Genomic DNA, 27,071 nt, shown 5'->3' on the forward strand with positions numbered 1-27,071 from the left:
CCTCCAGCAGCACTCCCACTCCCTCTCCCTCTCCCTCTCCCTCTCCCTCTCCCTCTCCCTCTCCCTCTCCCTCTCCGCTCCTTGCACCTCTTGCTCCCAGCTCCTCACACCCCAAACTCACTGACTAACTGGGAGACTTTTAACTAGTTCCAGCCAGTCCTTGATTGGCTTCAGGTGGCCCAATCAATGTAGCTATCTCCACTGCCTTCTAGAAAGATCTCAATTGGCCCCAGGTGTCTTGATTAACCTGGAGCAACTGCCATTTGGTTACCATGGTACTAGGGATTTGGTTAGCCTGGGGCTAACATACCTGTTCCTTACTACTTTATTGTAGCCATCTGGCCTTGCCCCATCACAATATCTATACATATACATATATAGATAGATAGATAGATAGATAAGTAGCTGCCTTCACTTTCCCTCTATACCAATTTTTTTTTTTACCAGCACAGCCTTCTTCCTCAAATGTGGGACTATGGCTTTTGGGGCATCTAGTATATGTATATGTATATGTATATGTATATGTATATGTATATGTATACGTATATGTATATGTATATATATCAAATGGAAGAAATGGGAAGTTGATAGTAATGAATATAAACCAGAAATTAGGAATTGTAGAAAATTGATAAGGGACACAAGGAGAAATCTATGGCCAGCAGAGTTAAGGACAATAAGGAGTTTTTTAAATATATGAGAAATAAAAAGAAATCCTGACAATGGTATTGGTCCATTACTAGATGGAAATGGTAGAATTATCAATAATAATGCAGAAAAAGCAGAAGTGTTCATAAAATATTTCTGTTCTATATTTGGAGAAAAAACTGATATGGTCTCATCAGGCGGTGATAGCACTTTTTCCATCCCACAAGTATCTCTGTGGGATGTTCAACAGAAGCTGCTAAAGTCAGACATTTTTAAATCAGTAAGTCCAGATAACTTGGATGCAAGAGTTTTAATAGAGTTGACTGAGGAACTCACCGAACTGTTAATGGTGTTTTTCAATAAGTTTTGCAGCACTGGCGAAGTTCCAGAAGGCTGGAAGAAAGCTAATATGCCAATTTTTAAACAGGCTAAACAGGATGACGTGGGTAATTATAGCCTGTTAAGTCTGACATCAATTCCAGCAACATAATGGGAGCTGCTGATAGGAGACTCGATTAATAAAGAACTAGAGGACAGTAATGTAATTAATGCAAATCAACATGGGTTTATGGAAAATAGGTCCTGTCAAACTAACTCGATATCTTTTTCTGATTAGATTACAAGTTTGGTTGATTAAGGAAATAGTATTGACATAATTTACTTAGACTTCTATAAGGCATTTGACTTGGTACTGCACAACATTTTGATTAAAAACTAGAACAATATAAAATGAACATGGCACACGTTAAGTGGATTAAAAACTAGCTAACTGATAAGTCTCAAAATGTAATTGTAAATAGGGAATCATCATCAAGTGGGTGTCCTTCCAAGGGGGTGCCCTATGCTATTTAATATTTTTATCAATGATCTGGAAGAAAACATATAATCATCACTGATAAAGTTTGCAGATGGCAAAATTGGGGGAATGCCAAATAATGAAGAGGGCAGGTCACTGATTCAGAGTGATCTGGATTACTTGACAAACTGGGTGCAAGCAATGTGGACGGAGACACCCACCTGTCGCCCTGACCATTCATCCCGGGAGGTATGCTGCCTGCCAGGGGCCCGTATCCGAGATGTTACAGAGGCATTGTCGAGGATTATCCGGCCTTCTGACTACTACCCCATGCTACTCATCCATGTGGGCACAAATGATACTGTGAGGTGTGAGACTGAGCAGATCAAGAGTGACTACCGGGCTCTGGGAGTACGGGTTAAGGAGTTTGGAGCACAGGTGGTATTCTCTTCAATTCTTCCTGTTGAAGGTATGGGCCCGGGCAGAGACAGATGCATTGTGGAGGTGAATGCCTGGCTGCGAAGATGGTGTCGCCAGGAGGGCTTTGGCTTCCTTGACCACGGGATGCTATTCGAGGAAGGACTGCTAGGCACAGATGGCGTTCACCTTTCGAAGAGGGGAAAGGCCTTATTTGCGCCCAGACTGGCTAACCTAGTAAGGAGGTCTTTAAACTAGGTTCGACGGGGACAGGTGAGCAAACCCCACAGCTAAGTGGGGAACAAGACCTGGGAGATGGGTCGGAAACAGGAGGGAGCACGGGCTATAATGGCAGTGAGGAAGGAGGGTCAGGGCAAACCTGGGAGGCAAGATCAAACCAGTATCTTAGATGCCTTTATACAAATGCAAGAAGTATGGGTAATAAGCAGGAAGAACTGGAAGTGCTAATAAATAAATACAACTATGACATTGTTGGCATTACTGAAACTTGGTGGGATAATACACACGACTGGAATGTTGGTGTGGATGGGTATAGCTTGCTCAGGAAGGATAGACAGGGGAAAAAGGGAGGAGGTGTTGCCTTATATATTAAAAATGTATACACTTGGACTGAGGTGGAGATGGACATAGGAGACGGAAGTGTTGAGAGTCTCTGGGTTAGGCTAAAAGGAGTAAAAAGCACGGGTGATGTCATGCTGGGAGTCTACTACAGGCCACCTAATCAGGTGGAAGAGGTGGATGAGGCTTTTTTCAAACAACTAACAAAATCATCCAAAGACCAAGATTTGGTGGTGATGGGGGACTTCAACTATCCAGATATATGTTGGGAAAATAACACTGCGGGGCACAGACTCTCCAATAAGTTCCTGGACTGCATTGCAGACACCTTTTTATTTCAGAAAGTTGAAAAAGCTACTAGGGGGGAAGCTGTTCTAGACTTGATTTTAACAAATAGGGAGGAACTTGTTGAGAATTTGAAAGTAGAAGGAAGCTTGGGTGAAAGTGATCATGAAATCATAGAGTTTGCAATTCTAAGGAAGGGTAGAAGGGAGTACAGCAGAATAGAGACAATGGATTTCAGGAAGGCAGATTTTGGTAAGCTCAGAGAGCTGATAGGTAAGGTCCCATGGGAATCAAGACTGAGGGGAAAAACAACTGAGGAGAGTTGGCAGTTTTTCAAAGGGACACTATTAAGGGCCCAAAAGCAAGCTATTCCGATGGTTAGGAAAGATAGAAAATGTGGCAAAAGACCACCTTGGCTTAACCACGAGATCTTGCGTGACCTACAAAATAAAAAGGCGTCATATAAAAAATGGAAACTAGGTCAGATTACAAAGGACGAATACAGGCAAATAACACAGGAATGCAGAGGCAAGATTAGAAAGGCAAAGGCACAAAATGAACTCAAACTAGCTATGGGAATAAAGGGAAACAAGAAGACTTTTTATCAATACATTAGAAGCAAGAGGAAGACCAAGGACAGGGTAGGCCCACTGCTCAGTGAGGAGGGGGAAACAGTAACAGGAGACTTGGAAATGGCAGAGATGCTTAATGACTTCTTTGTTTCAGTCTTCACTGAGAAGTCTGAAGGAATGTCTAATATAGTGAATGCTTACGGGAAGAGGGTAGGTTTAGACGATAAAATAAAAAAAGAGCACGTAAAAAATCACTTAGAAAAGTTAGATGCCTGCAAGTCACCAGGGCCTGATGAAATGCATCCTAGAATACTCAAGGAGTTAATAGAAGAGGTATCTGAGCCTCTAGCTATTATCTTTGGGAAATCATGGGAGACGGAGGATATTCCAGAAGACTGGAAGGGGGCAAATATAGTGCCCATCTATAAAAAGGGAAATAAAAACAACTCAGGAAACTACAGACCAGTTAGTTTAACTTCTGTGCCAGGGAAGATAATGGAGCAGGTAATTAAAGAAATCATCTGCAAACACTTGGAAGGTGGTAAGGTGATAAGGAATAGCCAGCATGGATTTGTAAAGAACAAATCGTGTCAAACTAAACTGATAGCGTTATTTGATAGGATAACGAGCCTTGTGGATAAGGGAGAAGCAGTGGATGTGATATACCTAGACTTTAGTAAGGCATTTGATATGGTCTCGCATGATATTCTTATAGATAAACTAGGAAAGTACAATTTAGATGGGGCTACTATAAGGTGGGTGCATAACTGGCTGGATAACCGTACTCAGAGAGTAGTTATTAATGGCTCCCAATCCTGCTGGAAAGGTATAACCAGTGGGGTTCCGCATGGGGTCTGCTTTGGGACCGGTTCTGTTCAATATCTTCATCAACGATTTAGATGTTGGCATAGAAAGTACGCTTATTATGTTTGCGGATGATACCAAACTGGGAGGGATTGCAACTCCTTTGGAGGACAGGGTCAAAATTCAAAATGATCTGGACAAATTGGAGAAATGGTCTGAGGTAAACAGGATGAAGTTCAATAAAGATAAATGCAAAGTGCTCCACTTAGGAAGGAACAATCAGTTTCACGCATACAGAATGGGAGGAGACTGTCTAGGAAGGAGTATGGCAGCAAGAGATCTAGGGGTCATAGTAGACCACAAGCTTAATATGAGTCAACAGTGTGATACTGTTGCAAAAAAAGCAAACGTGATTCTGGGATGCATTAACAGGTGTGTTGTAAACAAGACACGAGAAGTCATTCTTCCGCTTTACTCTGCGCTGGTCAGGCCTCAGCTGGAGTATTGTGTCCAGTTCTGGGCACCGCATTTCAAGAAAGATGTGGAGAAATTGGAGAGGGTCCAGAGAAGAGCAACAAGAATGATTAAAGGTCTTGAGAACATGACCTGTGAAGGAAGGCTGAAGGAATTGGGTTTGTTTAGTTTGGAAAAGAGAAGACTGAGAGGGGACATGATAGCAGTTTTCAGGTATCTAAAAGGGTGTCATCAGGAGGAGGGAGAAAACTTGTTCACCTTAGCCTCCAATGATAGAACAAGAAGCAATGGGCTTAAACTGCAGCAAGGGAGATTTAGGTTGGACATTAGGAAAAAGTTTCTAACTGTCAGGGTAGTTAAACACTGGAATAGATTGCCTAGGGAAGTTGTGGAATCTCCATCTCTGGAGATATTTAAGAGTAGGTTAGATAAATGTCTATTAGGGATTGTCTAGACAATATTTGGTCCTGCCATGAGGGCAGGGGACTGGACTCGATGACCTCTCGAGGTCCCTTCCAGTCCTAGAGTCTATGAATCTATGAATATGCATTTTATGGCTAAATGTAAATATATGTATCCAAGAACAAAGAATGTAGCCTATATTTACAGAATGGAGGACTCTATCTTAGAAAGTAATGACTCAGGAGTTGTGGTGGATAATCAGCTTAATATGAGCTCCCATTGTGATGCTGTGGCCATAAGAGCTAATGCAATCCTGGGATGCATAAACAGGGGAATCTCGAGTAGGAACCTCTGTTTTTGGCACTGGTGTGACAGCTGCTGGAATACTATGTCCAGTTCTGGTGCCAACATTTCAAGGCGCTAATTGGAGAGGGTTCAGAGAAGAGCCACAAAAATGATTAAAGTATTAGAAAACAGGCCTTATAGTGATAGACTCGAAGAGCTCATCTAGAAAGACAGGGATAGATAATAGGACTGAAAATATCATGTTGCCTCTACATAAATCCATGGTACACCCACATCTTGAATATTGTGTGTGGATGTGGTCACCCCATCTCAAAAAAGATATATTGGAATTGGAAAAGGTTCAGAAAAGGGCAACAAAAATTATTAGGGGTACGGAACGGCTTCTGTATGAGGAGAGATTAATAAGACTGGGACTTTTCAGCTTGGAAAGGAGACGGCTAAGGGGAGATATGATTGAAGTCTATAAAATCATGACTGGTATAGAGAAAATAGATAAGGAAGTGTTGTTTATTATTTCTCATAACATAAGAACTAGAGGTCACCAAATGAAATTAATAGGCAGTAGGTTTAAAACAAATAAAGGGAAGTATTTCTTCACAGTCAACCCGTGGAACTCCTTGTCAAAGGATGTTCTGAAGGCCAAGACCATAACAGGGTTCAAAAAAGAACTAGATAAATTCATGGAGGATAAGTCCATAAATGGCTATTAGCCAGGATGGGCAGGAATGGTGTCCCTAGCCTCTGTTTGCCAGTAGCTGGGAACGAGCAACAGGGGATGGATCACTTGATGATTCCCTGTTCTGTTCATTCCCTCTGGGGCACCTGGTACTGGCCACTGTCAGAAGACAGGATACTGGGCTAGATGGACCTTTGGTCTGACCCAGTAGGACCATTCTTATGTTCTTATTTAACAAAGAGAAGATTAAGGGGTGACTTGATCATAGTCTGTAAGTATCCACATGAAGAATAAATATTTAATAATATGCTCTTCAGCACAATCAAATGTCAGGAAATTGAAGCTAGATAAATTCAGAATGGACATAGGGCATAAAATTTTAACAGTGAGGATAATTAACCATTGGAACAATTTACCAAGGGTCATGGTAGATTCTCCCTCACTGACAATTTTTAAATCAAGATTGGATGTTTTTCTAAAAGCTATGCTCAAGGAATTATTTGGGAGAAGTTCTCTTGCGTGTGTTATGCAGGAGGTCAGACTAGCTTATCAAAAATAGTCCTTTGTGGGCTTGGAATCTATGAATAGGTGTAAATATTGCACAAAAAAGGGATACTTTAACATTATACCACTTACAAAGCTGAGGTTTACATACACACACACAACACACATCCCAACTAACTTGTGTAATTTTTTTAAACAACTGCGGAGGTGTGGATATACTGTACTTAGTTTTGTAAAAAAAATTTGCACAAATATATCTGACTTTTTAAATGACTCCCCCCATCACGTAAATCTAATCCAAATGAGGAATATAAAAGCAACAGAGATTGTAAAATATTTTTTAGCACCTTAAGCTTCACTCAAGCTGTCAGCTTTTCAGTTTCAGCCTAAGGACAACATTAAACTCACCTCCATAAGGGGTGTAGCTACCAGCACTGGGAGCGCGGCTCCCAGCGCTGGTGCACTGTCTACACTGGCGCTTTACAGCGCTGAAACTTGCTGAGCTCAGGGGGTGTTTTTTCACATCCCTGAGTGAGAAAGTTGCAGTGCTGTAAAGTGCCAGCATAAACAAGTCACAATGTTCTGCAGTGTGCAAAAGCCTTTGATGTTAACACGGCCACATCTGAAGCCTCTTTGGAAAGACAATCTGGTGCTTTAAATAAATTACAGTCAAATTTAAGTCCAAACTTAGCTGTAAGTAGAACAGAAACTTTTCTCCCCTCCCTTTGGTTTGTCATTTTAAAACAGCTTCAAACTGAGGCCACATTAACTTCAAAGATTTCACATACACAGCAGACATCCCACCTTGGGCAGAAGCAGCTGAGGTGAAGACTTTGAAGACACAAAAAAGAGATTATAGCTAGTTCTTCTATGTATACACAATATGTATCCTCCCCTTGCATAGTCCATGAGCAGGCCAGCTAACAACTGAAGTACTTTCACTCAGGGGACTACAGGGATATTTTCATCTCTGTGTCCCTAGCGGGTAGAAGGAGATGGCTACACCCCCACAATCCCACCCCCAACATACACACACCGGCCCACAGTACAGGGTTGGTGAATTGAGGGGAGCAGACTGCACCATCCTAGAGCCCACGCACACCCCGTGCACACAAGGGCACTCTCTCTGGCTCCCTTTGGGGAAATGCGGCTCCCCCTGCTCTCTATACAAGGCTGTGCTTAAAGAAACAGGGTATGATTTGAAAATGATCTTCTATTCAGACATTTTTTTAGTTGCTCAGGCAATTTTCTGACAAATCTGCCTGTCTGCTGGGTCAGCTGCCATTTTGGGAAGCACACTGGATGCAGCATTTTACAGAGACCACACACACACACTGTGCTCTCTGAAGAGTGATCTTACCTTTTGCTTTCTTCTTTGTTGTTACCCTTAATTTAAAATAAAACTTGATCAGACTGAAAGTGTATGGTTGCATTTTTTTGCATGGAAAGTCAAAAAAGATAATTAAACGCTTGGAAATTATATTAATTTTAATTAATTTGTAGCTTTAAAATATGTTTCAATAAGGATAGCTGTGAGGTAATTGCTAGAAGTGTGCTAGGATTAACTATAGGATGGGCCTAACCAATTTATTAAAAAAATTATGTTAATGCAATTTTTATATGGGATCATGTAGTTGTCTGTGTTAAACAATTCATGCTCATTACTCATTAAGCAGTGAATGAGAGAACTAGTATTTTGAGAAATAACTGAAAGATTGTTCATCCTGTCTCAGGGCCATCATCTGCCTAGCCCTGTTGTGATAAATGAGCCTATAAATTTACCCTAATTGTGAGCTCAACTGTGAAAAGTGAGTGAAAATTCATAAAAGGTCACAATAACCTATAACACCAAAATGTTGATGGGAAAAGGTCCAAACAGGAGACAGAAAGAATGAATGAATTCGAACAAAAAGGTCAACTAGTATAACTCATGGAAACAAAGAGACATGGGGCCGAAAAATCAGTGGACCAAAATTGGTGTGTCAGAAATTAGGCTTAATTGGTGAACAAAATGAGAGGGTGAACTGTTCTGCCCCTCATTCCCTCTTGGCACCCTTAAAAGAAAAGTCAATTTTGTGGGGAAAGGAAGAAGAATTTGTCCATTAACAGCTACTGACTGAGAGATGGGCGAACCAACAGGAGCAAGCTTTACCATCATGGCTGCCGCCACCACACCACTGTCTCCTGGGACCCAGTCACCACTCAGCTGTCTTCTTCCTAATCCTGAGACAAGTCCTGACCAGACTAGGCCCGAGAGAGGGACCCAGATGACATCACCACCTCCACTGGCTGCAGCTAAATCCTGACAACCACCTGGGAGGTGAGACTTTTTCACTCCCTTTCTCCTCAGTGTGTCCTTTTCCTTCCTCATCTTATTTCTTCTCATTCCTATCCCTCTCCTGGATCCTTCCATCTAATAAGAGTCTGGCTTAGCCTGCCAAGATTGCATATTCCACAATGCTATTGTAAGCCTGTTACCAGAGAGGCAGATAAAAACAATGCCCTACACAGCCCAATCCTGGCCCAAGTGGCCAGGTTTTGGAGTGGCTAATACGACTGTGTTCCATGCATGTGTTTCTCGAGCAGTGAGATTGCAAGAGAGAGTCAACACCAGAGACAGAAACTGTGTTTTCTATGATTGCTGTTCTTTTCTCTCCCCTCTTGTGTATGTGTCTTGTTTTGTTTTATAGGCAATGGGATTGGACTTTAACAGCAGCTGCAGCAACAATGGTTCCAGAGAAACTAACATTTTCTCTTTCACCTGATCTCCCTCGCAAGGACAGTTATCATCCTCTTTAACATCATGTAAAAGACTGTCAAAAAATTCTCTCCAGCTAAAGGGAATGTGAGCAAGGGATGTTCTTAAAGCGAAAGCCTTGCTTAGCACTTTACATTTCGAATGCTTTAACTCTTTTCTCCTGTGTCTTTAATATAAGGTTAAAATATTTTTTCCCCAGGACACTAAGCAGGCTGAGGCCTCTGCATTACTGAACCCCAAACCTTATACAGTTTTATATTTCTCTAGTGATGGGAAAAAATAGAAACTTCATGCAATTTGGGAGGAAATATTTGACCATCAATAACATGATATTCAATTGAAAGTATAATGAGCATGGCCCTGTTGTTGCTGCTCCACATGAGCTGAAACCCTTATTTACAGTGTATTGTTTATTTCCTTGGCATCGCAGCTTGGCAGTAGCCCAATGGCTAATTAGGAATCTCAATTTTCATTCCTGTGAGCAGCATCACAGTGAGGATTCAGGAAGAAACAAAATCAATAATTTCTTTGCAAAGAGCAAAAAATTTTTGTTCAGTAATCAAATGCCTGAAGAAAATTGGAAGTAAACTCCATGGCTTACTTGACTCATAAAATTGAAGGCATAGCTAGCTACCAGCAAAAAAGCTGCACTTCATTTCGGGGCTACCAATTAGAGATGGGTGCAAGGCTCATAATGTGAGGTTTCAAACTCCAGTGTTCAAGGCTGGTTGGAGCCAGTCCTTTTGTTTGGTTCAACCCACCATAAACATGTTTGGATCTCAAAGAACCCCAAAACACACGGGTGTTCAGATCCAGGGATTTGGTTCAGGCCTATCTCTACTAGCCAGAGGTCTGCACATGCAGAAAAGGTTGGAGTGATGGTGGGTTAGGAAGAAAAATGTAACTGAAACGCACATTGACCAAACCAGACAATACCTACGTAAAAGGATAAATGGACACAAATCAGACATCAGGAATGGTAACATACAAAAGCCAGTAGGTGAACAAATCTCCCTGGACATTCTATAACAGATTTAAAAGTAACTATTCTTGAACAAAACAACTTCAGAAACAGACTTCAAAGAGAAACAGCAAAACTACAATTCATTTGCAAACTTGCCACCATTAATTTGGGCTTGAATAGGGACTGGGAGGGGCTGGCTCATTACAAAAGCAGCTTTGCCTCTCCTGGAATTAAGACCTCCTCATCTATTATTGGGAGTGGACTACAGCCATCCTGATTGAATTGGCTCTGTCAACAATGATTCTCCACTTGTGAGGTAACTTCCTTCTCTTCATGTGTCATTATATAATGCCTGCATCTGTAACTTTCACTCTATGCATCTGAAGAAGTGAGGTGTTTTACCCACAAAAGCTTATGCCCAAATAAATCTGTTAGTCTTTAAAGTGCCACTGGACTCCTTGTTGATTTTGTGGATACAGACTAACACAGCTACCCCCTGATACTAGGCAGGGCTGGAGCAGCCGCAGATCTGGAGACCCAGCTGGAGGAAGAGCCCTGGACAGAACTGAAGGGCTCTGGAAACTTCTGCTTCTGTAAAGAATCTAAATAGGATTTGAACCAAAACATCTGACATCTGGCTACTGAAGCAGACTTGACACAACAACGAGTAATGGTCTCAAGTTGCAGTGGGGGAGGCTTAGGTTGGATATTAGTAAAAAAATTTTGCTAGGACGGTGGTGAAGAACTGGAACGGGTTACCTGGGGAGGTGGTGGAATCTCCTTCCTTAGAGGTTTTTAAGGTCAGGTTTGACAAAGCCCTGCCCTGGCTGGGATGATTTAGTTGGGAATTGGTCCTGCTTTGAGCAGGAGGTTGGACTAGAGGACCTCCTGAGGTCCCTTCCAACCCTGATATTCTATGATTCTATGACTTCTAAGCATTGCAGCATCGTGGTGTTTTGTGTTGATTACCTGGATTCCTGCCACCCTTACACACACGGAGGCCCTATAGGGTTCAATAAGGTTACCTGTGTGAGTGAGCACTATTCAACACGAGTGATGCTGGCAGCACAGGGTTGTGCATAAACAAACACAACCAACATAGTAATAAATAAAAATGAGGCATAATGCTGCAGCAAACACTCAGATGAGGATCTGATCTGAATATGGGCACTGAGTCTGAGTTCAGGGAGCTTCTGAGTCCAGGGAGCTTTTTGGGCCATTATCAGGTTGGCAGGCTTAATAAAACTAATTAGAGCTCAGCAGGCTTTTATTCATATAATTCTAGCTTTTTTATTTCCCCCTCTCCTCTTTTTTAAAAAATGCTATGTATTAAGGATGGATGAATCATCAAAGAGTTAATCAAGCACCAGCGGTGTGCCAGTATGGTACTGCACCAGAGCTGATGTGTAAATCTGCTATACCTATTTACAGCTTGAGAGGATCTAGACTCTTACTTTTCATTACAGCTTTGGTCTTGCCAGTTCTATCTTTTATTTTCTAGTACTCTCTCTCTGCATTTGTTTTGCATTCTGCTGTATTTTCCACCTATTTTTACACTAGATGTTCTCTTTGCTCCTTTATTCCTGTATTCAGTCTCACCTAACCACAGTGCAGAACCAATTAATACTAAAGTCTGAGTCAGCATTTCAAATTTATGAGGTTCAAACAGTTTTGAAATTATGCAAATTGAGGCCACCTATCCCTAATAAATGCAGTCACACCATAAAATACCTTTTGACCCTTATTTCTTACCAGAACTTTGGAATTCCTGACAATCCTGTTTGCTTTCCTTACAGACTTATTCAGCCCCATCTAAAACAGCAAGAGAAAAATAAAATATATCAATTTTGCATTACCTACATATTTTTCCCCAAATATTTTCTCTCTTTCTGTCATTAGTCATGGCACAAAAATGAAGGATGGATCTACAAATAAATCATTCACTACTTTTTATTGGACTAATAATCAATGATCTAATCACCACGTATGAAACTCCAGTTGCAAGAGTTCATTTATTTTGCTCCAGGGCACCATTTATTTTCTTAAATGAAGTCCAGCTCAGTTTAAGATTTGGGATTCATATCTTAGCTACGCTGTCTTAGTGACAGTGGACAAAATTCAACAACTAATACAGAAGTGCAATCTATTTGTTGGATTCAAGACTGCCAGAAATAGGATGTAAAGATGCAAGAACAACCCAGTCTCCAGAAAACAAGAGGTTAACTTCAGTTCAGATTTGCCGTCTGTCATAGCTCTGTACTGTTCTCTGGTTGAATGTGGCACAGCCAGTACTCTTTGCCTCAGTATCCCTCCCAGAGGTCAATCTCTCCAGCTCTCCACACACTAATTTGTGCTGGAGATGTGGCTTAGCCCTAGGGTGACCAGAGGGCAAGTTTGAAAAAGCCCCCGAAATTGGGACTGTCCCTATAAAATCAGGACATCTGGTCACCCTACTTAGCCCTCTGGCCAAATCACAACAAACACAATCCCCTCTAAAAAGACTAAAAGTCTCCACCAAACAAAAAGCTCCCTCTGCCCTTTGGGGATTCTCTTTAGCACATCCGTGGGGCCCTGTTCCCAACCTGTTTCTAGGCTCAATGCCCCGTGTCCTTCCTGACTCTGGTATAGAGCTCTGGGTCCCCGGGCTGGCTCCCCTGGCTCTCCCCTTTTCCTTACAGACCCTGGCTCAGGGCTTTCCACAGGAGCCTGTGGTTCCAGCTCACGGGATCTCTCTTCCACCAAGTCTCCCTCCCTTTCCCTCTGCCTCCCCCTCCCAGAGAACTTCCCACTTCTCCTCTTATTCTCAGGGAACAGGTGGGGAGAGTCTCAGGTCTCAGATCTGCTCTCTCTCTCTTTCTCTCGTCCTTAGGCCTGATTCACCCAGACTCTCCTTCTCTGGGTCTCTTGCCCCGCCCTTCCTACTCTGGGCCCAAGTGCCTTCTTCAAATCCCTCTTAATTGGCCAAATTGGAACGTGCTGATAAAGTACAGGTACATCGGCCCTGGTCCCTGTAAAGGCCCAGTGTCACCCTGTGACACAATCCACTTGCATATGTTCTGTGGGTGTCCAAAAGGCAGTCAATTTACTTACACAGGGAGGTATAGCAGAGCAGAGGGACAGACTGGCCAAAAAGAGGTCGTGTCAAGGAGAAAAGCCTCTTCTGCATTTGTACAAGTGGGTCATATTCAAGTACACTAATATCCCTGACACTTGGCAGCAGCACACAAAACCCACATTGCCAACCCCAATTGCAGTGGAAGTATCACTCTTTGGAACAAGAAATATTACTAGGCCATCTATCCAACCAGTCCCATTCACAAGGGAATTCACATGCATCAGGCACCATGAACATGAATGACAGCAGTAATACAGAGACCTGCTCATATGGCAGTAGGAGGTAATCTGTGCCATGCTCTCTGAAGGTCAAATCCACATTAACCACTGGCTCTCACAGCCAGGATCTGCCAAATATTCAAGCAATACTATTAGGACACAGCGGGCAGTCTGGATACAAAAGGAAACAGCAAGGGGACTTGTTTTTATCAATGTCTAGGTTCTTAGCAGCAGCTTCACTAATCTGTAACACCTGCTGTGTGTAGCGTGTCACAGAAATCTGTGACTAGCCATCCGCAAGATACATTGTGAAGCAAAGCTGGCTTGTCAAACCTGCACTCTGACGGTACACTTGAGACTACACCTAATATTAGGGCTTGATACTGAAAGTCACCGGGAGCTCATTGCATCTTTGGATCAGGCCCTTGTTTTGCTTGTTCAGCCTTGCAGACTCCAAAATCTGATGTGCCCTATTGACCACAACTAATTTACACCTGCGGTTTCATTTTACACTTATTTTGTGCCTCCCTTATAGAATTTGTCCAGATGCGTTTTCTTATTTTGGTTACATTGCGCCAAAATCTTCAGTCCAGACAGACTGGCCTGAGAAAAGTGCAGAAGGAAGTGGGTAGTGGAGCAGCTGAGAAGCCACTCTCACTGCACAAAAATACTCTGGCCTCAGACAGTAGATCTTTCAGCCCCGTCCCCAGCCCTTGCATGAATGCTGAAGCACAGAAAGCCACTATGGAGTAGACCTCTGCACCATACTGTGGTGTGAAGCCCTCCACAACCCTTGGGAATTCTTTTCCAAACCTTGTACAGAAGAACCACACTGGTTCCTTTGCCAAAGGACCCTTCACTGTCAAGGAGGTGCGGAATCCGTTACACTTGGATATCCCTACTAATTGTGTTGACTGGGATGTAATTGAGAATAGAATCTATGTCACAGTTGGGGAACTGTTCTCCCCTCTATTGTAAACAATATAAATCCAATTTATGGAGGATACCGAGGAGATGGTATCTCCATTAGCGAATGGCAGTGTACTCTGGGACATATTTATACTCTCTTTCCTTTATGTATGAAAATATTATTTTTTTACCCATTAAAATGTCAATACATTAAAAAGTTTCAGTAAGGGGAAAAGGGTAGTTGTATTGATGTGAGAAAGATCTTCCAAGTTTACATTTCACTGAAGTCAGAGACCTCTGTAATTGGGGTTCAGTTTTGTAAGGTGCTGAGTGCCTCTGGAGATTGACTCTGCAGATTGCTTGCAGGACAGGGCCCAGAATTTAAGACACATTTGTGAACTTTCATGAGAGCAACATCTTAATACCCACCCTTTATACAACTTACTTTTTAAATAATACTCTTCCACAAGAGTTACAATGAATCCCATGTGTTGTTCTGCTTTTATTAGGCTATCTTTGATAACCAGTCATATCAGTTAGGGGCACATTCTCTTGATTCCCTCAGCCTTTGTCATTCACGTTTGGAATGAAAGAGCTGAGAATATGCCCCACTAACCTTGCCATGGAAGGAATCCCTTCCTTCTTTCTGTGAATTGTAAGAATCAGTGAACTAAGAAATCAATTCATGTTGAACAGTTTTCAAACTGAAAGGAAAATTATACTATCAGATCACAACTGTGTGAGTGCTTTGCTGCTGATCATAATGGTTAGTCAGGACAAACTGCTCCTTTTGACTATGACCTATCAATCCCTCTTACAATACACCATAAGAACATAATTGCTAGCTTTAAATCCACTAGGCTTGAAGGCTCAGTAGAAAAGTTCAATGCAAGTTTATATTTATCTGAATGAAGTTATAGAAATCCAGTGTGGGGAAAAGCATCCTTTGCCAAGCAGCAGATTTAAAACATTAGAAAAAACAAGTGATGTTGCCATACTGAGTGGCTGGAATGCCAGATTGGATTTTTAAGCAGCATACATTTGCATTTCAAGAAACCACCATCAACATTTTTGTGGAGATAAAATTCAGCTTGTCATTATACTTGATGTAGATACTGATCAAAGCAAAATTAATTAACTCAGAAATGTAAGGGTCAAAAATAAAAGGCAAACTATATGAGGAATAATAAAGTATAAGAATAACTATCAGAAGAGTCTCTCTCAAAGCAAAGGTTGTTCTTTGTGTAGATTTTTATATGCAACATTATTCTGCCTACAGCTTGAGCACTCTGGTGCTTTTACTCTAAGACAATCTGTAAAAAATATTGGTTTGTAGCATATAACAAGTACACAAAAGGTGCCAATAAGGAGCCAAGATAATGTTGCCCAGTTTCTTCCCATTGGCCAAATTCTGCCTGTCCTATTTGCAACAGTTATCTTGAATAAATATTGCCACTAGAATGCACCCAATTTTTTCCAGCAGATTTCGGCCTGTTAATCCCCTAACCCTCATTTTATATGGGAAAAACTGTCTTTCCTCAAAATGCTAAATCCAGTTGTCCTCTGTCTACTCTGATTATGAAAGTTACTGCAGCTTTGTGTGTGCTGGGGAAGCAGGGGGAGTCGAGGATAGGCTCCATGTTTATGAAGGTGGCAAGAGTTTCTTTTGGAGGAGACTGTGGTTTTGTGTTCTCTGGATTAAAGGTTATGTGCCACTTTTTTGTAAGAGCAGAGGTTTGCCATGGTGTCCTTTTCTTTTCTTGCCTATGCACTTTTGCCGTATTATGTAGCATGCCGTATGCAAGTCGCCTTCCTAAGTACCTCCGTACCTCCCTCTCACCCGAGAAGAGTCTGCACTTCAGTGTGACTGGATGTCCAATATTTGTGAAGTGCTTTGGGATTCTGCTTGAGGGAAGCTGCTGTGTACATATTATACACACACACACACACATTTATATATACACACATGTATACATATATGTGTGTGTGTGTGCGCGCTCATGTGCGCTCTTTGCTAACGCCACACTTATGGTAGTAATGACAGGTATCAACAAAAATGGAGAACCACCTGGGGACTGAACTACTTTGTTCTTTGTGGTTTTTGCATTTCATTTATTTCCAACAAGTTGTAGCCAAGTGAGGTGGAGTGGAAATGAGTTACTGCTCAAACTGTGCACTCTCTGTTAGGCTTCACTCAGAGTTCAAAGACATTGAGATCAAGGGGCTTGGATCAGTCCCACCCCTAACTATAACAATTTACACTTACACCTGAGGAGATAGTGTAGTTCTCAAAGACAGATGAGAATAAAGAAGATTTTTGTGGGGCATTTTTGTGTTTTGCTCTGTTTAATATTTGTTTCTTTCATATACATTTGATTTCCTCTTAGCATGTCAAGTCTGAAACTCTGAGAACTAGCCACAAACTGAGTGAGAATGTCCTCACCAGAAGCTAGGATACCCACATAAAAGTTCTCTCTCCACGTGAGTGATTTGTATTCCTAGTGATTTGGGTAGTCTGGATAACTGAATCAGGTACAATCCAGAATTTCTCTGGCAGATAGAAGCAGGGTGCACACAAGTGTCTGAGGTTGCCTGAAACAATCAAACACTACAGCTTGCAGAGTAACCTGTTTCCATTCATTTCTTTGTTCTTATCTATCCTTTGCATCAGGTCCCTGTTTCACTTACATCTCAACATGCCAATGGGCCACAGAGTTTCCGTTCCAATACAAATGACAGGCTATGTTGTTGGTCTCATTCACCTGCCAAAAAATTCTGTTAAGCCAGAATCACTTAACTCCCTTCAATATTATTGAGATTTCTGGCAAATCAGTCTGTGTCACTTAGAGAAGGAGTAATAATTATAGTATTCAGATCAGAAGTGTGAGGCCAGGTCTACTCTAGAAACTTTTGTTGGTACAATAATGTCAATTAGGGGTGTGATTTTTTTTTGCAACGTTTCTATAGTGGCAAAAGTCCTAGTGTAAATACTACTGTACAGGCATAAAAGTGCTTTTGATAGAATAGCTTATTTCACTGGGGGAATTGGTACTAGCTATATCATCAAGAGCACTTTTATGCTAGTATAAGCTGCATCTACAAGAGGAAGGTTTCTGGTACAGCTAAACTGGCAAACCTTTTCTAGTATTGCTTATACTTAATTCTCGAAGACCAAGAACCCTGACAAGCTATGCTGGATAAAGACACTGAGCTGCAGTGGATGCAGACATGGAACATTTTAAAAGCAGTGCTGGAAAGCAGACAAAGAGTCCCTCACAACATACTGCTAAGCTTTAATTTACACCATCAACTGGTATGTATGTAAGTTGTATGAACTTAGAATGGCTAACCCATCAGTAAGTGGGTATAGACAAGTCTATACCACAGCTTGCGTATTTCCTCCGACTTTGATCCACATTGCTTTCACCAAGTCAAAAGAGAATAATGGATACCAGATCCTAAGAGTCCATTCTCCTCACAGGCCTCGCAATACAGATTTGCTACAGGGCTGCTAAAGTATTCTCTGAAGTGTACAATAATGAATGCATGGGCATGGAATCCTCTTGTATTTACAGTATATAACAGGTGTAGGCAACCTATGGCACAGGTGCCAAAGGCGGCATGCAAGATGATTTTCAGTGGCACTCACACAGGCCAGGTCCTGGCCATCAGTTTGGGGGGCTCTGCATTTTTATTTAATTTTAAATGAAGCTTCTTAAACATTTTAAAAACCTTATTTACTTTACATACAACATAGTTTAGTTATATATTAAAGACTTATAGAAAGAGACCTTCTAAAAATGTTAAAATGTATTATCGGCATGCGAAACCTTTAATTAGAGTGAATAAATGAAGACTTGGCACACCACTTCTGAAAGGTTGCTGACCCCTGATATATAATTAAGAAAAGGAGATAGGCTGAGATTTCCAAAAGCCAGCACGGGGCTTTAGACAGTCATTTCCTATTTTAATAGGCACTCAGTGTCAAAATCCCTTGAGCAGCTTTGAGAAGCATGCCACCTTCCCCTTCCCTCTCCCCTAGTTCCACTACATAGAGTGAATGGGTAGTCCCCCTGCACAATCACTCCATGGCCATCCACCCACACAGAGCTGGTTCCACTGTTCTGGGACATTCTACAGCTCCTGCTCTGCTAAGTGAATTTCACGCTTCATGAAGAGAGCTGTATTTTTAATCATAATTATCTGAGTCTCCTATAATAATCAGGGAGCATTAATGGCTACAGAAAGGTTAGCACAAAATTCAATTTATGTTAATTTGTTAGAACAGTGAGTCTTATTTGCAGAGCACATTTGCCCTTGGTACAGCAACATGTTCATTTATAAACAACATGACCAAAAATGAAAATTACTGATTGAAAAAACTGTTAAACATCAAAGTGCCATGAATATTTGTTGTCACTAAGATAACTAAAAAAGAAAATTATGCTGTCCTATAAAGAAAAGCAAGTACATATTTATTGCATTCACTTTGTCAGTACAAATATTGCATTAACCCTGGGGAAGCGTGCATCCAAATGCATAAATGATGTACCTGAAAGTCAGTAAAGTTGAACGAAACAGTCATCAGGTGTAACTCATTTCCACTCCACCTCACTTAGGTGGGGCAGGTGCCAGGGTGGAAGCAATGGTGGATTTATTAGCCAACATTTGCACACTCATATAACTGAAATGATCAATCAAACTGCAAACTGAAGAGGCAAATGTGAGGTAAACTGGATTTTATGCATCTGGATCCCTGACTGCATATTAAAGTTTTCACCCACAATTCCTCTTTAAGCAGTGTTACTTGTCACAGAATTACCGGGGGCAATTTACCAGCCATTACAGCATGGTTTCTAAATGAAACACCTTCCCCTCCTCCATTCGGTAGTTTCTTGGGGCATCCAAATAGTTAAAGATTCAGGGGAAAAGTTCGGGAGGAAAATCCTCTTTGTTAATGGATCTGCCTGGCTGGATGAGAGACAAATGAAGCCTGTCAGAAAGAGTAATAAGCAAACACTTATGATGAGCTGGAGAGGATTTGCATGACCCCCAAAATAACACTGGGTTGGGCCACATCTTGACTTTTGAGAAAAGTTTCCAGCCATTTTGTTTGATGATTTATTCTGAAAAATGTAATCTATGTAAACAGCTCTCTAGGGTTGGAAGAGGCAGGCAGAAGGGTTCCACTTCTGCTGGGAGACTGGTGGGGGTGAACCAAATATCAAATATGCAGACACACAGGATGAAGTCTTGGCCTTATTGAAGTCAATGATTTCAATAGTCATTGATTTCAATGGGTCAGATTTCATCCCCACACACTTATTTATACAAAAAGTCAGTTAAATTTGGGTGTATCCCAAAATCACCTCACAAACCACTCCCAGAGTTCTTAGGCTGACTCTGCATAGTAGTGTGAAAATGGTGGAGAGGAATAAATTATTTTAGGTGGAGGGAGTGGCAAAATATAGTGTGGCTATCTTGGTTTGTGAACATTTTTAGCCTTCCCTGAGGCTGGAACTAACCCAACTGCTTCTGGCTCAGGGGTAGGTACAGTCTTTAGGTACAGCCCTCGGGTACACGGTGCACTAGCCCAGGAAGCACTGTGCTTTCAGAGACACTTCTCAGCTCTCTTTAGGCACAGTTCACTCCTGCTTTCCCCTTGTTCCAGAGGGTAGGTGTTTGCTGCTGTCCTAGGTCCAAGGTAGTCTTGCGCATGCAGAGGTCCGATGGAAGTTCTTGCTCCTCTTTCCTCCCCTGTACAGGCACACAATCCAGATAAAAATCTAGACCACTACCAGTGCATCAACTATTGCCCCAGCGCCTTCTGAAAGGGAACTGCCCTTCTGCCTGCCCACCAATGTTGCTCGGAGCACAAAGAGGATGCACCACATAGTCCCTCCCTACCCACTGCTCCTGGACAACACAAGAAAGAAAGAAGCAGGGCCAAACTGCTGCTGCAGCACTATTACTAACCCTGCAGCTATTGACACCACCATTGCTGCTGTGAGCGTTGGGGAGGGGAAAGCCCAGTGATCCAGGAGATACTGGGGCAGGTGCCAGGGTGGAAGCAATGGTGGATTTATTTGTGGAGAAGAGGATGGGACTGGTGGATTTTTTGGAGGAAGGCAGGAGGAGTATAGGATTGATGCAGTTTGTGGAAAGGTGGAAGGGGTATTTTACCCAAAGAACAAGTTGCCAGTGGAGTCAGAATATTATTGAGGGAACCACTTTGTTAAAGTCTTGGCAGCACAGCACCGGAGCTGAGTGAGGTTTCCACCTCTCCTCTATTGTGTTTACTGTCTCTCACACCACCTAGTAGAATTGCCATTGCTGTAGCTGCTATGTGTTGGTGGGGGGAAGTTAGTAAATGTATGCAATGCAGACATGGTATAAAGCAAAATTTATTGTAGAGCTCAGTGGTTGGCAATAATGAAGTCAGAGAATTGGGAAGTCAGTTATTTTCCCCCTTCTAAACAGCAACAGAATTATAGCCAGCTTGCTTCTTATGGATTTGATTCAAAGCCCACTGAAGCCAATAGAAAGGCTGCGACTGACTTCAGTGGGCATTGGATCAGAGACCACGCACAACATTTTACTCAGATTTAGATTTCTGAATTCTGTCCAAGATTCTATATTTTTTCAAAAACAGGTGCCTAAATATATGGATTGATTTTCAAATGTGCTGAGCAACCCAATATATCTCACAGATAACAATGGAACACGGGCATGCTTAGCACCTTTGAAAAATCAAGCCATTCCTGTTTAGGTGCTTAAATATGCATGTAAGTACCTAACTTTGGGCATCTAAGTTTGAAAGTTTGGGTTTGTGTATGCGTGTATTAGTTTTTTACTTGAAAAACTGGATGTTTACTTATATATAACATGGAACCCAGGAATTTTACTCATTCTAGGGCAAATGCACTCACACACAATGGTGCAGGAGAATTTATCTCGAAGATTCCCACTGTGATAAATGGAGACTGATAACCATATATCTGGTATATATCATACAGCAGGATCACACATCGGACATATATATCCTTTATTCTACTGAAAGCTTTCTGGAACTGTCCACATTTAAAGTATTTCTGCCTGCAATTCAGTGCATCAAGATTGCAAACTTCTTTCTTTCTATTGTACAATTCAAGTTTAACAGACCTCTGCACAGAAATCCAAGCATAACTTACCTTTGGAGGAGGGTACAAATGACAAAATGGTTGTCCTGCATTCTGTTTACACAGCTTAATGGAATGGCATACCACATCAGCATTCAATTTATACATTAACCTAAAGGGAAATAGTGCACAACAAAGATCATTAAGTTCTCCTGGGTATTAGGAAATAAAAACTACTTCAGTGAAAGGGTGAGTATCCAGAATACTAAGACCCTTAACTCATTTTATAATGGTCTTTAAGCTCAGCTCAGTGTAGCTGCCTGAACATCATTATTTTCTGCCATTGCATTTTATATCAAATATCTACAACCTATCCTTAAAGATGATCCCTCACTCTCACAGATCTTGGGAGATAGGCCAGTCCTCGCTTATAGACAGCCTCCCAACCTGAAGCAAATACTCACCAGCAGACGCACACCATACAACATAAACACTAACCCAGGAACCTATCCTTGCAACAAAGCCCGATGCCAGTTCTGTCCACATATCTATTCAAGTGACACCATCATAGGACCTAATCACATCAGCCACGCCATCAGGGGCTCGTTCACCTGCACATTTACCAACATGATATATGCCATCATGTGCCAGCAATGCCCCTCTGCCATGTACATTGGCCAAACCGGACAATCTCTTCGCAGAAGAATAAATGGACACAAATCTGACATCAGGAATCGTAACATTCAAAAACCAGTGGGAGAACACTTCAACCTCTCTAACCACTCAGTGACAGTCTTGAAGGTGGCAATTTTGCAACAAAAAAACTTCAAAAACAGACTCCAAAGAGAGACTGCTGAACTTGAATTAATATGCAAATTAGACACAATTAACTCAGGCCTACACAGAGACTGGAAATGGTTGAGTCATTACACTAATTGAATCTATATCCCTGTTCTCCTCACACCTTCTATGGGTCATCTTAGTTATCACTTCAAAAGTTTTTTTTCTCCTGCTGACGATAGCTCATCTCAATTGATTAGACTCTTCCTGTTGGTATGCATACTTCCACCTTTTCATGTTCTCTGTATGTATAAATATCTCCTGTCTGTGTGTTCCATTATATGCATCCGAAGAAGTGAGCTATAGCTCACGAAAGCTCATGCTGAAATAAATGTGTTAGTCTCTAAGGTGCCACAAGTACTCCTGTTCTTTTTGCAGATACAGACTAACACGGCTGCTACTCTGAAACCTGCATTTTACTCAGCATTTAAAACCAGATTCCAGGGTGAAGAAGCTCTGAGCTTTACATACTGCCCCACAATCAATTATATTATAACTGTACTCCTTTTCAAGCAACCATACATGTGAAAAAGACTTAAAGGATAAAGTTAATCCAGATGCAATTTGGCTAGTACAAATTTTCAGTCCCCGACTTAACAAAATAACCAGAAATCCTTCAAACCTCTAATCAGATACAAGTACCAAGATTGTTTCCTTCTTTTGGGACAAACCTCCAGGTTTATAGAGAATTAAATCAAGATGTTTGATTACTGAACTACTTAGCTCTGTAGCATGGTTTCCAGGCTAGATTAAAAAAAAAAACCCTAAGGAAGTAGAAAGTAAAGCAAACATTCATTTAATTAATCTGAGAATTTGCAAAGCAGAATAAATGATCTACTTTTATTTTTAAAGGAATTTAAATTAGTTTGTGGGTCTCCCAAGTGCTCAAATCAAGGTCAGGGGCTGGAACCAAGTAGAGGATGACAGTTAGAAAGCCCACTAAGGTAAAAAAAGAAAGTTAGGGAGCAAGAGATTAAAATATCATGACCCTTATGAGATTATGATCCTCTCCACACACCATTGGTTCAAGAAATTTCTTCCACACCCAAATGGACTGAATTTCAAAAGGTAACAAAGACAGGTGGACCTGATTTGAGATTTACAGATGTAAAGGTCTATAAAAAGGTTTAGTAGTAGCAGCTGGCAATAGCATTTATTAATTCATTCAGGTACAGCTGCATGGGACCTGAGCATAGGTGGTCTGGCCTGGTGGGCCCAGCCAGGCTGAGGTCTGCTCACCAGGAACAGCAATTGCCAGGCAGGAGCTGGAGGAAGCACAAGCAAACAGGTTCCATAAGCAAGAGTCAGGGTCAGAGTCAGACTAGACTAGGAGACAGGAGATCAAGCAAAATCTGGTGTTGCAGCAGGCCAAAGTCTGTATGGTTGTCCAGACAACTTTCCTGGGGTTAAATAGACTGCTTGGCTAATCAGAGGTTCCTCAGGGTATCGTCACTCTGAATTTTTTCGGTGGCACTTCCGGTGGAGCCTATTCTTCATTGTGCTACCTGGCTGTGCCTCTGCCTGGCCTCCAGAGGTGCTGTGGGACTATCAGCCATCCCAGTCTCTGCAGACTCGATTTTAGTCCCTGGGTCCTTACAACACTACCAAAACTACCTAAGCAAGTGTCTCTCTGGAACACCATGTATATAAAAGAATTATACTCACTCATACTAATGGGACTTGAAGAGTGAACCCCCTGCACTTCACACTGACAATACATCAGTACATTAAAAACCAAAAACAATCCTTCAAAACAAGCAAACTTTAGATGAAAAATTAGTACTTACAGTTTAATTAGTTCTGGTCCATAAAGCTCAGCTACCAAATAACAGATGCCTTGCAAGTTCAGTATTTCTGGAAAACACACATTTTTGAAACAATGGAACTTAATTAAAGCTAGCTTTACAAACTCATGAAACAAAGCAGGATTTGCTTTATCAAGGTAAATCTCAGGTTATTTTAGAGAAAGGCATATGCTCAGTCAGTGGTTTGAGCACATGACTCTGAACCAGAAAATTCTTCTAACCAAAGCTCTGTCTCCTTGTGTGTCAGTAGGTGAGTCATACAGAACTACTGTGAGAATTAATGTTTAAGTGCATTGATGATGAACAGCATAATGTAAGTGCTAAGAATTAACATAATATTTATTATAGAGCATTTTCTAAGCAGTTTAAGGACAAAGCACTTGTTATCTTATATTGTAGCTCAAAAAGAAAGCAAAACAGATAAATCAATGTGCAGAAAATGATGTATGACTTCATATTACTGCTGCAATTACTTAGTGCCTTCAAGTGTTTATGCAGGCAAAAAAACTCATCTCTTCAGTACAGAAATAATTTTACAATGAATAACAGAAGGAGTAATTATACTTTGGCAAATAGCTATCGTGTTCCTTTTTCCTTTCATCTTTTACATTACTATGGCCTTTCTAAATACTGACTAAAACCTCATTCTTTTAAGTTGAATGAATAAGGATACACATCGAAATACAGTTTATAAAGAAAACTTCAGCAACATATTTACTGAAAAAGACAAGTGTTGCACTATCTTATTAGCCTTGAGGGAAAACCGGCGCACTGCTGTGAGAGAAACCTGAGTTTGAATCCAGTCAGGGCCGGTGCAACCATTTAGGCAAACTAGGCGGCCGCCTAGGGCGCCTAGTGGTTGGGGGTGCCTAAAAGCCCCCTCAGGTGAGGAGATGGAGGTAAGCTGGGTGGGGGGGCGCACGATGAGGGCTGCCCGCAATAACAAGGGAGGGGCACACAGGGGAACCACTCCCCACCCCAGATCACCTCCACTCTGCCTCCTCCGCTGAGCACACAGCCCAGCTCTAAGTCTCCTCCAATCAGCGACACAAGCCTGGGGGGGGAGGAGAATTAGAGCACCGCTGACGTGCTCAGTGGAGGAGGCGGAGCCGGGGTGAGTTGAGGCGGGCTACCCAGGCAGGATTAGCTTCTGCAGGAGGTCTCCCCAGGCAGGGTTACCTGCTGGGGGGGAAGTGTCCCCAGGCAGAGTTAGCTGCCATGGCGGGGGGGAAGGTGGGAAGTCTCCCCAGGCAGGGTTAGCTGCCACGGGGGGACTTGGGGCAGTGGGGGAGAGGGGTTAGCTGTCACAGTGAGGGGGTTAGCTGCTGCGGGGGGGAGGGGCTCCCCAGGTGGGGGGCTGAGTTAGCTGCCATGGGGGGGCGGGGTTAGCTGGGGGGTGGTGCAAGGTGGAATTTTCGCATAGGGCGCGAAACTTACTTGCACCGGCCCTGAATCCAGTTACAATCTAATACTAGAGTCCGATCTTGTAGTTCTGTGGAGGAATGGGAGTATTTCCTGCATATAATTGGACTCAGGTCTGATTCAGCAAAGCACTTGAACATATTGTTAAATGTGTCTCTGTTCAGTACAGCACTTAAACATGTGCCTAATTTTAACCACATGCTTAAGAGCTGAACAGGGGATGTACTACTCAATTGGGGCTGTTATGCCAACCAGTCTCCTGTATCTTGTAATCAACAACTGGATATCAGTTTTTGCTTATTAATAAGCAGTGAAGCATGACTCATAGACAGACATTAAAATCAAGGTGCATTTACACAGGTATCTATATGGTAAATGTGGCAAAATACAGAAGCAAGAATAAAGCCCACAACTCCTAGGACTCCAGAAAGTAGCTATGTCCAAGTCTCCAGTTACCTCCCCCGTAAACACTGTTCCCCAAACGCCTATGTATCTCTCTCCTGTCGGTCTTAATGTGTCCAAATAAACACTTAGGGCAGGTCCAGACTAGAGCTTTAAATCGATTTAAATAGCTTTAAATCGATTTAAAGCTGTAACCGTCCACACTACAAGGCACTTAAAATCGATTTTAAGGGGTCTTAAAATCGATTTCTGTACTCCAGCTAAACGAAAGGAGTAACCCTAAAATCGATATTACTAAATCGATTTAGGGTTAGTGTGGACGGATATCGAAGTTATTGGTCCTATTCTTTTACTGAGCTACCCAGAGTGCACTGCTCCGGAAATCGATGGTACCCTGGGACCATGGACGCACACCACCGAAGTAATGTGCCCTAGTGTGGACGCGTAAAATCGATTTTATAAAACCTGTTTTATAAAATCGATTTTACTAATATCGATTTAAAGCTGTAGTGTGGACGTAGGCTTAGGATCCACCAATCAAAGTAGCTATCCTTCCTCACCCAATCAGATTAATCAGAACCAACATCCAGCTGGAGTGGTCTATTCTGAGGTTCTTCCCCAGACAAAAAGTATTTCCTTCCAAAACACTGCTAGGTTTTAAGACAGCAGCGGATCTGACTCTCCTCTCACTCCCACCAGAGTAAATCAGGAATAACTCCATTGATGTGAACGGAGTGACACCAGTGTAAAACCTGCATAAGTGCAGGGAGAACCAGGCCCCAAAGGTTTAACAATGTAGCTGTGAGTGCAAAAATTAAATACCCAACTATCTCTTCATGATAAGGTGTTGCTGATAGCTGTAGGAGCTACTGTAGCTTAAATATTTTATTTCAATCAAGTTATTAGCCTCATTTATTTGCCTCCTTTGCCACATAATTTCTTTTGATTGGATTTTTATAATCAATCTACTGGTTTAAAATGGGTCTCCTGACCAGAATTAGATTTTGCTATTACCCTCCTGAAATGGCACATGCAGTGTATGGCAACAGTCCCGTGT

General features: G+C 41.9%; 1 protein-coding gene across 4 annotated transcripts in view; it reads right to left on the minus strand.

The window, feature by feature from the left end:
- The window catches only part of AOAH (acyloxyacyl hydrolase), a 123,262-nt gene that overhangs the window by 76,765 nt on the left and 19,426 nt on the right, over positions 1 to 27,071 (minus strand). For all 4 annotated transcript variants that reach the window (XM_050937722.1, XM_050937725.1, XM_050937723.1 and 1 more), the window contains exons 4-6: positions 24,173 to 24,239; positions 21,618 to 21,717; positions 11,938 to 11,997 (exon numbers count right to left, since the gene is read on the minus strand). In XM_050937722.1, the coding sequence (XP_050793679.1) occupies positions 11,938 to 11,997; positions 21,618 to 21,717; positions 24,173 to 24,239 (227 nt within the window). The remainder of the gene's footprint in view (positions 1 to 11,937; positions 11,998 to 21,617; positions 21,718 to 24,172; positions 24,240 to 27,071) is intronic.

The sequence above is a fragment of the Gopherus flavomarginatus genome, chromosome 2, assembly GCF_025201925.1.
Source record: "Gopherus flavomarginatus isolate rGopFla2 chromosome 2, rGopFla2.mat.asm, whole genome shotgun sequence".
Lineage (NCBI taxonomy): Eukaryota > Metazoa > Chordata > Testudines > Testudinidae > Gopherus > Gopherus flavomarginatus.